Here is a 14,692-nt window from a genome sequence, read left to right as displayed (position 1 = left end):
CAAAACTTAAATATAAGCTTCTATTTTGGGTTCATATATTTTTACATCCGACTCCAGAGGAGTCAGTGCCTCACTAGTCATGAACCTCACCGTACGTCACTGCTTATAAATCACTGAGACTAAAATTAAATTCATAAAAATGATATAATCACTTTTATTACTTCTTCAGTACTGTGCCTGCATGACCTCCAAACTGCACAAGCCTTCTTGCTGTGTCTGCGACTGGTAACATGAATTCTGGACAACAGGCTGTTTTTCTGTAAGGTGAAGCAGTCTATCTTCAGTCACTAACATACTTATCAAAGTCAACTTGATATAACCGTTAAGAGAACTAATAAGCTCAAAACATGACTGTCATGCAAATTTACTTCAATCAATAGGGTCAACCACAACTTAAATTTGGATCAGAAAGGTTACCAATATGGCCTGAGTGGGAGGGTTATCAAAAGTTTGCAAAAGTTCTGCCTCAATAAGAAATCAGACTCAAATGAAATGCACTTTAGGCCCTGCCCCTACTTTGTTTCTGCCCTAATGGGTGGTATACAAGATGAAACAATACGGCAAAGTCAATAAAAGTGACTGACATAGCAAAACTGGGCTCAGAAAAGGAGTAAGGGAGAGGAGAGGGTGTGGACATTTTTAGAGATCAAAATGCTGTTGCCGATGTGTTTCATGTTTTTGTATTCCTACTTTTCTTCTGCTGTGACCTCCCCTCTTTATTCCTCCTCCTGCCATTTACTGGGACAGTTTCATCTCAATCGGATGCACAAGGCCGGAGATGTGGTTCTGGGTGGGCTGTTCCAAGTCCACTTTTTTTCTGTCTTTCCTGATCTGTCTTTTACCTCAGAACCACAACCGCCTACCTGCCACGGGTGAGTCTATTAGAGAAACAGTAAAAAGGAGAAAGTGAAAATAACTGTATTTTGATAATCAGATATTACAATTACAATCTGTATTTATGTGTATTTTCTATAAATATAAAAATAATTGTTGCTACTCATACTTGTTTCAAAATCTGTAGTTGTGCAACATAGATGTTGGCACAGTTACTGTGTGTTGTATTTTCAGGAGTAAACAGTGGTATTTCTTGTGTTAGTTTTGATGTTGTAGGATTCAGGCGGGCTCAGACCATGGCCTTTGCTATAGATGAGATCAACAGAAACTCCAATCTGCTACCAAATGTGACTCTGGGATACAGTCTTTATGATCACTGTGTCAAACTAGGAATTGGATTCCGTGCAGCATTGTCTTTAGTCAATGGTCAAGAGGAGCAGTTTATATTAGGTGAGACCTGTACAGGAGCGCCTCCAGTCCTTGGGATTGTGGGTGATTCTTCCTCTACACATTCCATTGCCATCTCTGCTGTCTATGGTTTGTACAGAGTTCCTATGGTAAGTTGTCCACCGTGCCATCTAAGAACTATATTGTATCACTTTAATTTAATTTAATTTAATTTCAAATCTAATGTCACTTATAAGAATACGGTAGTCAATCAGGAAAGCTTGAAAAACAAAGACAAAATTTGAACATTTTTTTAGGATGTCCAGTTTGTGTCTCTGACAGGTGAGTTATTTTGCCACATGTTCCTGCCTGAGTGACCGGCAAAAGTTTCCATCCTTCTTCCGGACAATCCCAAGTGATGCTTTCCAGGTGACCTACCATCAAAATGAAAATGCATAAAAGAATGCATGTGCGGTTAAAAATTTCTCACACATAATGTTCATGCACTGCAAGGACAAATGTTTTTTCTGCTATCTAGTATTATTGCATTTTTTGTGTCATTTATGGGGTTGTTTGGTCTCAGATGACATTTCTTAGTGCACTGAAAAATATATTCCTTGGAAGGCAATAATTGAATTTTATGCATTGTGCAACATGTTAAGCAGGTTTTCCGCTAAAATAATTTTTCATGCTGTGCATTGATTCATTCACTCTATATTTAATTAGGTGCGTGCTATGATTCAGATTCTAAAGCGCTTTGGCTGGACTTGGGCAGGTCTGCTGGTCAGTGATGATGATTATGGACTCCACGCTGCCCGGTCCTTTCAATCTGACCTGGCTCAGTCTGGTGGAGGTTGTCTGGCCTACTTAGAGGTTTTGCCTTGGGACAATGATCCAACTGAACTTAGGAGGATTGTGGATGTGATGAAGAAATCCACAGCTCGTGTGGTCATTGTGTTTGCACATGAGAGTTACATGATTAATCTCATGGAAGAGGTTGGGCTTTAAATACATCTTTAGAAAATTTGATGTAGTTATGCAACTTCAGGTTTCATTCCTTAAACTGAAAGCTAAGTTAAATAAAATGTTGGCCATTGATAAATATGTGTAATTGAACACATTATGCCAGTTATTTGTGAGAGTGTTTCAAAAGTGACAAAATTTACGCAGACTAATCACATGCAACTGCTGAAAACTGACGTGTTTGCATCTCTATTAATGTATATTATTAATGTATAACCTGCATATAATTCACAAGACTAGACATTACTTTAGTGGCATGGCAGTCTGAATTTCTATTTGGTATAATGCACAGGTGGTGAGGCAGAATGTGACAGGCCTGCAGTGGATGGCCAGTGAAGCCTGGACAGCAGCAACTGTGCTCCAGACCCCCCAACTCATGCCATACCTGGGTGGCACACTGGGCATCGCCATCCGTCGAGGAGAAATACCAGGGCTCAGGGAATTCCTCCTACAAATACGCCCTGACCAACACCACAACAACAGCATTGGAAATAGCATGGTGAGTCTTTAACCATGCAATCTGATCTGGTAAGTGCAAGAATAATATGTTGTCATTCATAACACACTGTTTTGAATATATTTCAGGTAAACCAGTTCTGGGAACACACATTTCAGTGTAGACTTGTACCACCTCCAGCAGGGTGGATGGAAGCTGGAGGTAGATTCTGCACTGGACAGGAAAATCTAGAGGAGGTGGAGACAGAGTTATTGGACATTTCAAATCTCAGGCCAGAGTATAATATCTACAAAGCTGTGTATGCTCTGGCGTATGCCCTTGATGACATGCTGCAGTGCGAGCCAGGTAGAGGGCCTTTCAGCGGGCACAGCTGTGGCAATCTGAAAAGGCTGGAGCCATGGCAGGTGTGATATCAGTTTACACTTCATCTGTTAATATGACGAAATCCTACACTTTAGTATTTCTTGCAGAATAGCTTTTAGGGTGCATGACTAAACTATTAGATTTCTAATTGCAAGGTACCTAGTAAATAGCCGAAAGGAGTTTCCTGTCACCTGGCTGACAGCAGGGGATAGTATTATCAGGTCAAAGACAACAATATCTTGTCTCTTGGTCTATGGAGATGAGACTCTATTTTAGAGAAAATACTTTGTTGGACTTGTTAGTGTCTTCATTTGTTCATAAATCCAGCATGCAGTTTGATTATTGAATGCTGAGTACCACTGTGTTCACCATGGTCATAAATAATTCTTCTGTCCTCTTTGGTTTTCCTCTATGCCTTATTCTGACAAGCATAGCTTGTGTATTACTTGGATAGAATCAATTTCACCACACCTTTTGGTGATCAAGTGTCATTTGATGAGAATGGTGATGTTTTACCGATATATGATGTCATGAACTGGCTGTGGCTCCCTGATGGAAGAACTGAAGTTCAGAATGTGGGTGAGGTCAAGAGGTCGGCCTTCAAAGGTGAAGAACTCACAATTGATGAAAACAAAATTTTCTGGAACTTTGAATCAAACAAGGTGACTTTTTACTTTTTAGACACATGTTTTTGATGTAACTTATTATAGCAGAGTAAACTTACAAGTAGAATACCAGATATTTACAATATCTATTTTCCTCCCCACAGCCACCTCAGTCAGTGTGCAGTGAGAGCTGCCCTCCAGGTACCCGCATAGCCAGAAAGAAAGGGGAGCCTGAGTGCTGTTTTGACTGCATCCCTTGTTCTGAGGGAAAGATCAGCAATAAGACTGGTTGGTATTCATTTTTAAATACTGTTCTTTGGAAATAAAATATAAACATAAATCTCAAGACTTACCCTGTTTTCATAGACTCCACTGAGTGCACCAGTTGTCCAGAGGACTTCTGGTCCAGCCCCCAGCGTGACCACTGTGTTCTGAAGAAAACAGAGTTCCTCTCCTACCATGAGCCTCTGGGTATCTGCTTGACAGCTGCATCATTGCTGGGTACATGTATCTGTGCTGTTGTCCTGGGGATCTTTGTCTATCATCGTAAAACACCTATCGTACGAGCAAACAATTCGGAACTTAGTTTCCAGCTATTGCTGTCACTTAAGTTATGTTTCCTGTGTTCACTGCTGTTTATTGGCCGTCCAAGGCTGTGGACATGCCAGCTGAGACATGCAGCATTTGGGATCAGCTTTGTGCTTTGTGTCTCATGCATTCTAGTGAAAACCATGGTTGTTCTGGCTGTGTTCAAGGCCTCCAAGCCAGGAGGTGGAGCCAGTCTGAAGTGGTTTGGTGCTATGCAGCAGAGAGGGACAGTTATTGTTCTTACTTCTATTCAAGCAGCAATCTGCACTGTCTGGATTGTCTCTGCCTCACCAGCTCCTCATAAAAACACTCAATACCACAATGATAAAATAGTTTATGAGTGTGTAGTTGGGTCCATAGTTGGTTTTGCTGTGTTACTGGGTTACATTGGCTCACTGGCTGTCATCAGTTGCCTGATTGCATTTATAGCAAGGAATCTTCCAGATAGTTTCAATGAGGCCAAACTCATCACTTTCAGCATGCTGATCTTCTGTGCTGTGTGGGTGGCCTTTGTCCCAGCTTACATCAGCTCACCTGGCAAATATGCAGATGCAGTGGAGGTGTTTGCCATCCTGGCTTCCAGTTTTGGCCTCTTGTTAGCACTGTTTGGACCAAAATGTTATATAATCCTGCTGAGACCAGAGAGGAACACAAAGAAAGCAATCATGGGTCGAGGCATTGAGTCATAAAAACCACATTTAATTTCACAAGATAGATCTTGGAACAACAAATTGATTGTGGCATCAATGTTAAGATATTGAATAAGTGCATCCTAACATGAAATGTCTTACCACTTCGATCATACGTGCATGAATACACAAGTTATTCTGTTTTTCTAGGATGTAGTAGAAGTACAAAGCACTTGAACTTCAAATAATATCATTGCCCTTGTGAGTTTTCATGGTGTAAGTAAACCTTGCATCTGACTAAACTCAGTTACTTTTTGTAAATTGTTTATGCAACCTTTTTGGAATCATCTCTCAAGACTATATGCATTTATTTTGATCCAGACTTCTAGCCAATCTAGACCGAAATCTAGTCTATAAATATTTAATAGTAAAGTATTCTGTTTCTCCACAATACGGATTTAAACAGTTGTTGAGATACACATTTAGGTTTTAAAATGAATAATACATGTCATTTGAATACAAATGAGATGCCTGGAATCCCTCCACCTCGCACTGTCCTAATATGATAAATGATAAATGAAAGATAATGACAGTGAGGCTCAACATCTATGACTCTCACGGTCCCCATCATGGCCAGGAATTCCACTGCAGCAGCTCACTCCTTTTCCATGTTAGTCTATCAGCCAGTTGTCAACCACCAAGGAACTTTTCCAGGACTTGTCAGGCATCATCAGGACGGTGGCGGTTCTGAGAACCATCATGATGCTAGCACCAGCAATCTGCAAGAGGGACCTGTGCGACCAGGAGCCTCCAGCCCTAAGTCTCTTGTTGCCTTGCCTGACTGAGCTCTCGCCCTTGATGGAAGTAGCATTTTCTGACCACGGAAAGCTGAGAGCGCAAGTATGCCACAACAACCTTTCACCACAGTCCATGGGGACATAGAAAAGGGGTTTGCCTTCCATCCAGTGTCCAAAGGCAGCTTTTTTCAGAAGATGCAAGTGCAACACACATGGGTTTAAAGACAGATGTGGCCTGCATTGTGTTCTGGCATGGAATGAAAAGGCAGAAGGCACTGCTAAGTCTCTAGCAGCTGTGGTGATAAATAAGTCAGTTTCTGTTCCTTATGCTTCTGAACATTGACGCCGTCATGGGTTTCCAACACCAGAGCCAATGCCAGGCCTTTCAAGACACCCTTCCCATGGGCAGTGATGAAGGAGCAATTGTTTCACACAGTGGCAAAGAAAGCCTGAGTTGGCTGTAAATTTTGTCAACAGACACTCCACAGATATATTGAGGTGTTTCTGCTATTTTCCAGAGTGTGTCGTGTTAATCACTGTCTGTTTTTGTGTATGGGTGTGTCTGTTTCAATAAGAATGTGGCAACCTAATTTCCTCCTCCCACCTATTCACCTGCACACCTGCTGCCACTCTACTCATCAACTACACCTGTAGCCTGCGGTATATAAACCCCAGTACTTGACTCTACTCTTCACCAGTTTGTTCTTTGTGTCCTAGTGTTTTTGTTTTTGGTCATCTCTCTACTTCCCTGCAATTTCCTCTTCCTGTCATTGAACCTGCCTAATCCTTTTTTGCCAGTGCTGCAAGTCGACTGTCTCCTGCCTTTGGCATTTTTTTTAGATGCCCTGATCCTCAAGAGTCTCCAGTGTCTTTCCTGATGGTTGCAGCCACTACCTGGCCTGCTCTGCAGTTAGCCTCTGATTGACAATACACAATCCAGCCATCCCCATTCCACCGCTCCAGATTTCCACCCCCTGTTGAACTTGTGCATCGTTTCGAATAATTACCTAGAATTTCACAATTTGTTTTTTTTTTTAGGATTCCTTCACATGAATAAAATCCGAATATTGTTCAGCTGCCATCAATCAGGGTGGTGATTGGAAACAGCCAAAAGCCTCCCCTTGTGGTTACACCAACATTTGCTCTCGCTCAGAGTGGTGTACATCCAGTGGTTACAGAACCACACTGCAAGCTTGATGTTTTGTGGTGCAAACTGAATCCCACACTTGTTTTGATGTTGTAGGATCCCTTCGCTTCACAAGCCAATGCACACTGTGGTTGTCCATGAATGTACAGGAGGACTCTCCACTTGGACAAGATGCCATCTTTCAACACCCCTTGGCCCAGAGCTCTCTTTTACACATTTCCCCAAGTTTCTCTGACTCCATGCCTGTTACCAAGCATGCAGGAGGAGAATCTAGCTGTCATTATGGAGGCACAGGAAAGCACAAGTGCGTCTTGGTTCCCAGCCATGGTGCAGGTGCTGATGGGTAAACCGTGGGAGTTTCCATGGTGCAGAGAGACAGTTACAACTGGATGGTGCAATCCTCCACCTGCCGGTGTTAGGATTGCGGTGGCTACGCAATGCCTGTGGGCCTACCGACTGAACAGGACCACATAGAAACATTAGGATGGCCCGCTGTCTCAGCTAACATTGGCACATTGCTAACGTTACCTGCTGTGAGAAAAACAGTGACAGAAAATTGAAAGGTTAAACCAGTCACATTTTGAAAAAGAAATGACTTAAAGGAGACGGACATGAAGAAAAAATTCTGAGATTCTCATTGAAAACCACACCAAATAAATGAAATGAGATCATTTTTACTGTCTGGGTTTTGTTTTTCAGTGTAACTTTTTTCTATTGCCAATATGTGTTTCAGCAGCAATACAACTTGGCCATTGCCAAATTTTACTACAATGTCCAAATTTAAACTCACTGTTCCAGCTTTATAAGATGTACCCACAAATGCCTGTGGAAGAATTGAGATAGACCCACCCTACCTATTTCATCAATGATGTTGTTCCCTCAGGCATTGCAGTGCAGTGCAGCTCGTAGCCATGGTCAGTTTTCAAAATATGGTTTGAATCTTTGCTTAAGGCCCTCTCTAATTTGAAACTGCGCTAATGTTGGGAGACCAACAAGAGGTTAAAGAAAGATTTTGGATATAAATTGAAGCAAAAACTCCCTGAAACACTGGATCCTACACCTCCCACTATGTAAATCATTGACCTTCTATGATGTTACATCATCTATGATCTTTCATTCGACCATCCTCAACTTATGAACACAAACATTGTTCAAACTCTGCAGCCCAAGTCTGTAACACAGGATTTCTGCTAAAAAAAAACTTGTAGTCTCAAAGCTCAAGCCAAACTAGCCATGATGACATCATCATAAGATGTTGAAGTTCAAGGTCAAGCTGTGGAAGTCTCAAAAAAACGAGAGCCATGGCAGGTGTGATATCAGTTTATACTCCATCTGTCTATATCACTATCCCACACTTTAGTAGTTCTTGCCCATAAGGCAATAGATCGATAATACTAGCAATGTTAAGATACTGAGAAAGCAGGGCTGATGCCAAATAAATGTATCCTAACATGAAATCTCTGATCACTTGGATCAGATGTGTGAGAATACACAAATACAAGTTATTCTGTTTTGTTTTTGTTTGTTTTTTTGTTTGTTTGTTTTTTCTCAGATGTAGTAAAAGTACAAAGCACTTGAACATCAAATGTTATGTTTGCCTTTGTGTAAGGCACAGTGTAAGTCAACCTTACATCTGATTCAACTTGATTTTTCTGACTTAATTATACAAATTATTTGGTTTCACCGTACATGAGTATATGCATTTATTTTTAACTATGTGGAGTTGATATGGACTTAAAAATACACTCATATTAGAAAAAGCTATTTTGAAGTGGTCTGGGTATGCACATCCACCAACAAGCCATCAAAACTGCTTTCTGTAAATTCACGATAATGTAAGAGGCAGTCTAAACACCTTGACAGGCATGAACACACATTAAAGGTGCAAATAGCATTAGCGTAACTCAGCGTTGCTCTCTGCCACCTTGTGTTCATGAAATACATCCTCCATCGAGCTTCTCATGTCTATGAATGCTATAATTTCTGTGTAAATTCATCAGATGCCTTCTGCTAGAATACAACTATATGTCAGGGAGAGTGACAGATACAATAGCCCTCCATTAAAGAGCCAAAGTGCAATGAGAAAAAGATGGGTGGACCTAATGTGTCTCCAAATGTCTTAGTATGCTGCTACCATCTACTGGACATTTTATTAAACTCTGTTGTTTGAAAGTGAAATCCAGAGACACAGGACTGATGTTTGTATTGAATTAGTATAATTTGGTATGCTGTCCTATATGCTCAGGTTGTAACTTACAGAGTGATTCTAAAGAAACCTTGTATCTCAAAACAAGGCAAGAAGCTGTTTTACTTGGAGATGAAGCTGTCTATCTTCAGTCACTAACTTACACATCAAAGTCAATTTTATATGACAGTCAAAAAAACTAATGAGCACATAACATGACTGTCAAATTTACTTCAATCGATAGGGTCAACCACAACTTAATTTTGGATCGGAAAGGTTACCAATATGGCCTTAGTGGGAGAATTATCAAAAGTGTGCAAATCACTTCTGCCTCAATAAGAAATCATTCTCAAATGAAATGCACTTTAGGCCCTGCCCCTACTTTTGTTTCTGCCCTAATGGGTGGTATACAAGATGAAACGATACTGTAAAGTCAATAAAAGTGACTGACAGCAAAAAACTGACTGGGCTCAGAAAGGAGTAAAGCAAGGAGAGGGTGTGGACATTTTTAGAGATCAAAATGCTGTTGCCGATGTGTTTCATGTGTTTGTATTCCTACTTTTCTTCTGCTGTGACCTCCCCTCTTTATTCCTCCTCCTGCCAGTTATTGGGACAGTTTCATCTCAGTGGGACACACAAGGCTGGAGATGTGGTTCTGGGTGGGCTGTTTCAAGTCCACTTTTTTTCTATCTTTCCTGACCTGTCTTTTACCTCAGAACCACAACCGCCTACCTGCCACGGGTGAGTCTGTCACAGAAACAGTAAAAAGGAGATACTAGGGAAAATAATTTCTCATAAGCGGAGTGCATTTTGATAATCAGACATTAGAAATTACAATGTGTATTTATGTCATTTTTAAAAGGGGTGCTTTTGTGTATTTTCTATAAATATAAAAATAATTGTTGCTACTTGTTTCAAAATTTGTATTTGTGCAACATAGATGTCGGCACAGTTACTGTATGTTGTATTTTTCAGTAGTAAACAGTGTTGTTTCTTGTGTTAGTTTTGATGTTGTAGGATTCAGGCGGGCTCAGACCATGGCCTTTGCTATAGATGAGATCAACAGAAACTCCAATCTGCTACCAAATGTGACTCTGGGATACAGTCTTTATGATCACTGTATCAAACTAGGAATTGGATTCCGTGCAGCATTGTTATTAGCAAGTGGCCAAGATGAACAGTTTATAGCACACAACACCTGTGTAGGGACCCCTCCAGTCCTCGGGATTGTGGGTGATTCTTCCTCTACACATTCTATTGCCATCTCCACCGTCTTAGGATTGTACAGAGTACCTATGGTAAGTTGTCCACCCTGTCACCTAAAAAACTATGTTGTAAAAATTTAATTTCATTTAAAAATGAATGTCAATTGTAAGAATGCTGTTGTCAACCACAAAAGCTTGAAAGAGCCAAAAAGACTATGAATATTTTTTTTAGGATGTACAGTCTGTGTCTTCCACAGGTGAGTTATTTTTCCACATGTTCCTGCCTGAGTGACCGGCAAAAGTTTCCATCCTTCTTTAGGACAATCCCAAGTGATGCTTTCCAGGTGACCTACCAAAAAAAAAAAAAATGCATAAAAGAACACATGTACAGTTAAATAATTCTCAGAAAAAACATTTGCTTACTGCACTGAAAAATATATTCCTTGGAAGGCAATAATTGAATTTTATGCATTGTGCAACATGTTAAGCAGGTTTTCCGCTAAAATAATTTTTCATGCTGTGCATTGATTCTATATTCATTTAGGTGCGTGCCATGATTCAGATTCTAAAGCACTTTGGCTGGACTTGGGCAGGTCTGCTGGTCAGTGATGATGATTATGGACTCCACGCTGCCCGGTCCTTTCAATCTGACCTGGCTCAGTCTGGTGGAGGTTGTCTGGCCTACTTAGAGGTTTTACCTTGGGACAATGATCCAACTGAACTTAGGAGGATTGTGGATGTGATGAAGAAATCCACAGCTCGTGTGGTCATTGGGTTTGCACATGAGAGTTCCATGATTAACGTCATGGAAGAGGTTGGGCTCGAAATGCATCTTTAGAAAATTTGATGTAGTTATGCAACTTCAGGTTTCATTGTAAAACCAAAAGATCTAACTTAAGTAAAATGTTGGTAAATGATAAATATGTTTAATTGAACACACTATGCCAATTATTTGTGAGAATGTTTAAAAAGTGACATTATTTACTGAGATAAATCACGTGAAACTGCTGAAAACTGATGTGTTTGCATCTCTATATTAATGTGTAACTGGTATATAAAGCACAGGTGGTGAGGCAGAATGTGACAGGCCTGCAGTGGATGGCCAGTGAAGCCTGGACAGCAGCTACTGTCTTTCAGACACCTGACCTCATGCCTTATCTGGGTGGAACACTGGGCATCGCCATCCGTCGAGGAGAAATACCAGGGCTCAGGGAATTTCTCCTACAAATACGTCCTGACCAACACCACAACAACAGCATTGGAAATAGTATGGTGAGTGCTTCACCGTGTAATCTGATCTGGTTAGTGCAAGAATAATATGGTGTCATTCATAACACACTGTTTTGAATACATTTCAGGTGAACCAGTTCTGGGAACACACATTTCAGTGTAGACTTTCACCCGCTCCAGAGGGGTGGATGGAAGCTGGAGGTACATTATGCACTGGACAGGAAAATCTAGAGCAGGTGGAGACAGAGTTGTTGGACATTTCAAACCTCAGGCCAGAGTATAATATCTACAAAGCTGTGTATGCTCTGGCGTATGCCCTTGATGACATGCTGCAGTGTGAGCCAGGTAGAGGGCCTTTCAGCGGGCACAGCTGTGGCAATCTGAAAAGGCTGGAGCCATGGCAGGTGTGATATCAGTTTACACTTTATCTGTCTATGCCATTAAGTCCTTCGCTTTAGTATTTCTTGCAGAGTAGCTTTTAGGTTACATGACTAAACTATTAGATTTCTAATTGCAAGGTACCTAGTAAATAGCTGAAAGGATTTACCTGTCACCTGCATGTCCAAGTCCAGCATGCAGATTGATTATTGAATACTGAGTACCACTGTGTTCACCATGGTCATAAATAATTCTTCTGTCCTCTTTGGTTTTCCTCTATGCCTTATTCTGACAAGCATAGCTTGTGTATTACTTGGATAGAATCAATTTCACCACACCTTTTGGTGATCAAGTGGCATTTGATGAAAATGGTGATGTTCTACCAATATATGATATCATGAACTGGCTGTGGCTCCCTGATGGAAGAACTGAAGTTCAAAATGTGGGAGAGGTCAAGAGGTCGGCCTTCAAAGGTGAAGAACTCACAATTCATGGAAGCAAAATCTTCTGGAACTTCAAATCAAAAGGGGTGAATTCTGATTTTAGACACATTTTTTTGGATGTAACTTATTATAGCGGAGTAAACTGGCAAGTAGAATAACAGATATTTACAATATCTATTTTCCTCCCCACAGCCACCTCGGTCAGTGTGCAGTGAGAGCTGCCCTCCAGGTACCCGGATAGCCAGAAAGAAAGGGGAGCCTGAGTGCTGTTTTGACTGCATCCCTTGTTCTGAGGGAAAGATCAGCAATAAAACTGGTTGGTATTCATTATTTAACAATTGCTGTTTGGAGATATCATATAAACATGAATCTCAAGACTGCCCCTGTTTTCATAGACTCCACTGAGTGCACCAGTTGTCCAGAGGACTTCTGGTCCAGCCCCCAGCGTGACCACTGTGTTCCTAAGAAAACAGAGTTCCTCTCCTACCATGAGCCTCTGGGTATCTGCTTGACAGCTGCATCATTGCTTGGCACATGTATCTGTGCTGGGGTCCTGGGGATCTTTGTCTATCATCGTAAAACACCTATTGTACGAGCAAACAATTCGGAACTTAGTTTCCAGCTATTGCTGTCACTTAAGTTATGTTTCCTGTGTTCACTGCTGTTTATTGGCCGTCCCGTGCTGTGGACATGCCAGCTGAGACATGCAGCATTTGGGATCAGCTTTGTGCTTTGTGTCTCATGCATTCTAATGAAAACCATGGTGGTTCTGGCTGTGTTCAAGGCCTCCAAGCCAGGAGGTGGAGCCAGTCTGAAGTGGTTTGGTGTTTTGCAGCAGAGAGGGACAGTTATTGTTCTTACATCAATTCAAGCGGCAATCTGCACTGTCTGGATTGTCTCTGCCTCACCAGCTCCTCATAAAAACACTCAATACCACAATGATAAAATAGTTTACGAGTGTGTAGTTGGGTCCACAGTTGGTTTTGCTGTGTTACTTGGTTACATTGGCTCACTGGCTATCCTCAGTTGTCTGATTGCATTTATAGCAAGGAATCTTCCAGACAGTTTCAATGAGGCCAAACTCATCACTTTCAGCATGCTGATCTTCTGCGCTGTGTGGGTGGCCTTTATCCCTGCTTACATCAGCTCACCAGGCAAATACTCAGATGCAGTGGAGGTGTTTGCCATCCTGGCTTCCAGTTTTGGCCTCTTGTTAGCACTGTTTGGACCAAAATGCTACATAATCCTGCTGAGACCAGAGAGGAACACAAAGAAAGCAATCATGGGTCGGGGCATCTAGTCATAAACACTGCATTTAATTTCACAAGATAGATCTTGGGACAATAAAATGATTGTAGTGTCAATGCTAAGATATTGAAAATGCCAAATAAGTGCATCCTTACATGAAATGTCTCAACACTTTGACCATACGTGCAAGAATACACAAGTTATTCTGTTTTTTCAAGGATGTAGTTGAAGAGCAAAGCACTGGAACCTCAATTACTATCACTGCCTTTGTGAGTTTTCATGGTGTAAGTAAACCTTACATCTGATTAAACTCTTAAACTTAGACTTAAAAATACACTCATATTAGAAAAAGCTATTTTGAAGTGCTCTGGGTGTGCACATCCACCAACAAGCCATCAAAACTGCTTTCTATAAATTCACGATAATGTAAGAGGCAGTCTAAACACCTTGACAGGCATGAACACACATTAAAGGTGCAAATAGTGGTAGTGTAACTCAGCGTGCTCCCTGCCATCTTATATTCATGGAGCACATCCTCCATTGAGCCTCTCAAGTCTATGAATGCTATGAATTCTGTGTAAATTAATCAGATACCTGCTGCAAGAATACAACTATATGTCAGAGAGTGTGTATGTGTGTTGATATGCCTAAAAATATTTGACAAAAAAGTAAACAACAAATCTACTATACAGCATTGCAAACTGGACAGTGAATGATGGATTAGGGAAACTTATAACTACCCACATTTCTGCATAACTGATCATATCTGATATTTCCCATGTCACGATGTGCAAGACAGATACAATAGCCTTCCATTAAACCGCTGAAGCACAATGAGAAAAAGACGGGAAGACCAATTGTTTCACCAAATGTCTTAGTATGCTGCTACCATCTACTGGACATTTGATTAAACTCTGTTGTTTGAAAGTGAAATCCAGAGACACAGGACTGATGTTTGTATTGAATTAGTATAATTTGGTATGCTGTCCTATATGCTCAGGTTGTAACTTACAGAGTGATTCTAAAGAAATCATGTATTTCACAATATGGCAAGAAGCTGTTTAACTTGCCGTTGAAGCTGTCTATCTTCAGTCACGAGCTTACACATCAAAGTCCATTTTGATGACAGTCAAAAAAAAACTAATGAGCACATAACATGACTGTCAAATTTAC

General features: G+C 40.9%; 2 protein-coding genes across 2 annotated transcripts; both read left to right on the top strand.

The window, feature by feature from the left end:
• Positions 1–628: 628 nt before the first annotated feature.
• On the top strand, positions 629–5,796 carry LOC143323855 (extracellular calcium-sensing receptor-like). Its single transcript, XM_076735981.1, has 9 exons — positions 629–872; positions 1,097–1,391; positions 1,564–1,650; positions 1,948–2,217; positions 2,537–2,743; positions 2,830–3,105; positions 3,499–3,726; positions 3,834–3,957; positions 4,036–5,796. The coding sequence occupies exons 1-9, from the start codon at positions 652–654 to the stop codon at positions 4,944–4,946; spliced, it is 2,619 nt and encodes an 872-aa protein (XP_076592096.1). The 5' UTR covers positions 629–651; the 3' UTR covers positions 4,947–5,796.
• Positions 5,797–9,530: 3,734 nt separating this feature from the next.
• LOC143323374 (extracellular calcium-sensing receptor-like) lies at positions 9,531–13,571 on the top strand. Its single transcript, XM_076735200.1, has 9 exons — positions 9,531–9,756; positions 10,019–10,313; positions 10,478–10,564; positions 10,765–11,034; positions 11,286–11,492; positions 11,579–11,854; positions 12,130–12,357; positions 12,464–12,587; positions 12,667–13,571. The coding sequence occupies exons 1-9, from the start codon at positions 9,536–9,538 to the stop codon at positions 13,569–13,571; spliced, it is 2,613 nt and encodes an 870-aa protein (XP_076591315.1). The 5' UTR covers positions 9,531–9,535.
• Positions 13,572–14,692: the final 1,121 nt, after the last annotated feature.

Source organism: Chaetodon auriga, chromosome 7 (genome assembly GCF_051107435.1).
Source record: "Chaetodon auriga isolate fChaAug3 chromosome 7, fChaAug3.hap1, whole genome shotgun sequence".
Taxonomy (NCBI): Eukaryota; Metazoa; Chordata; class Actinopteri; order Chaetodontiformes; family Chaetodontidae; genus Chaetodon; species Chaetodon auriga.
The sequence above is the reverse complement of the archived record's forward strand: the minus strand, read 5'-3'. Positions and strand labels throughout refer to the sequence as shown.

What these genes read in the sequence shown, in the direction of transcription:
- LOC143323374 (XM_076735200.1), top strand. Translation starts at nt 9,536, where the DNA reads ATGCTGTTGCCGATGTGTTTCATGTGTTTGTATTCCTACTTTTCTTCT. An exon ending in AAAGGCTGGAGCCATGGCAG is followed by an intron (nt 11,855 to 12,129) that starts GTGTGATATCAG and finishes TGACAAGCATAG; the next exon opens with CTTGTGTATTACTTGGATAG. An exon ending in AAAGATCAGCAATAAAACTG is followed by an intron (nt 12,588 to 12,666) that starts GTTGGTATTCAT and finishes CTGTTTTCATAG; the next exon opens with ACTCCACTGAGTGCACCAGT.
- LOC143323855 (XM_076735981.1), top strand. Translation starts at nt 652, where the DNA reads ATGCTGTTGCCGATGTGTTTCATGTTTTTGTATTCCTACTTTTCTTCT. An exon ending in TGATTAATCTCATGGAAGAG is followed by an intron (nt 2,218 to 2,536) that starts GTTGGGCTTTAA and finishes TATAATGCACAG; the next exon opens with GTGGTGAGGCAGAATGTGAC. An exon ending in AAAGATCAGCAATAAGACTG is followed by an intron (nt 3,958 to 4,035) that starts GTTGGTATTCAT and finishes CTGTTTTCATAG; the next exon opens with ACTCCACTGAGTGCACCAGT.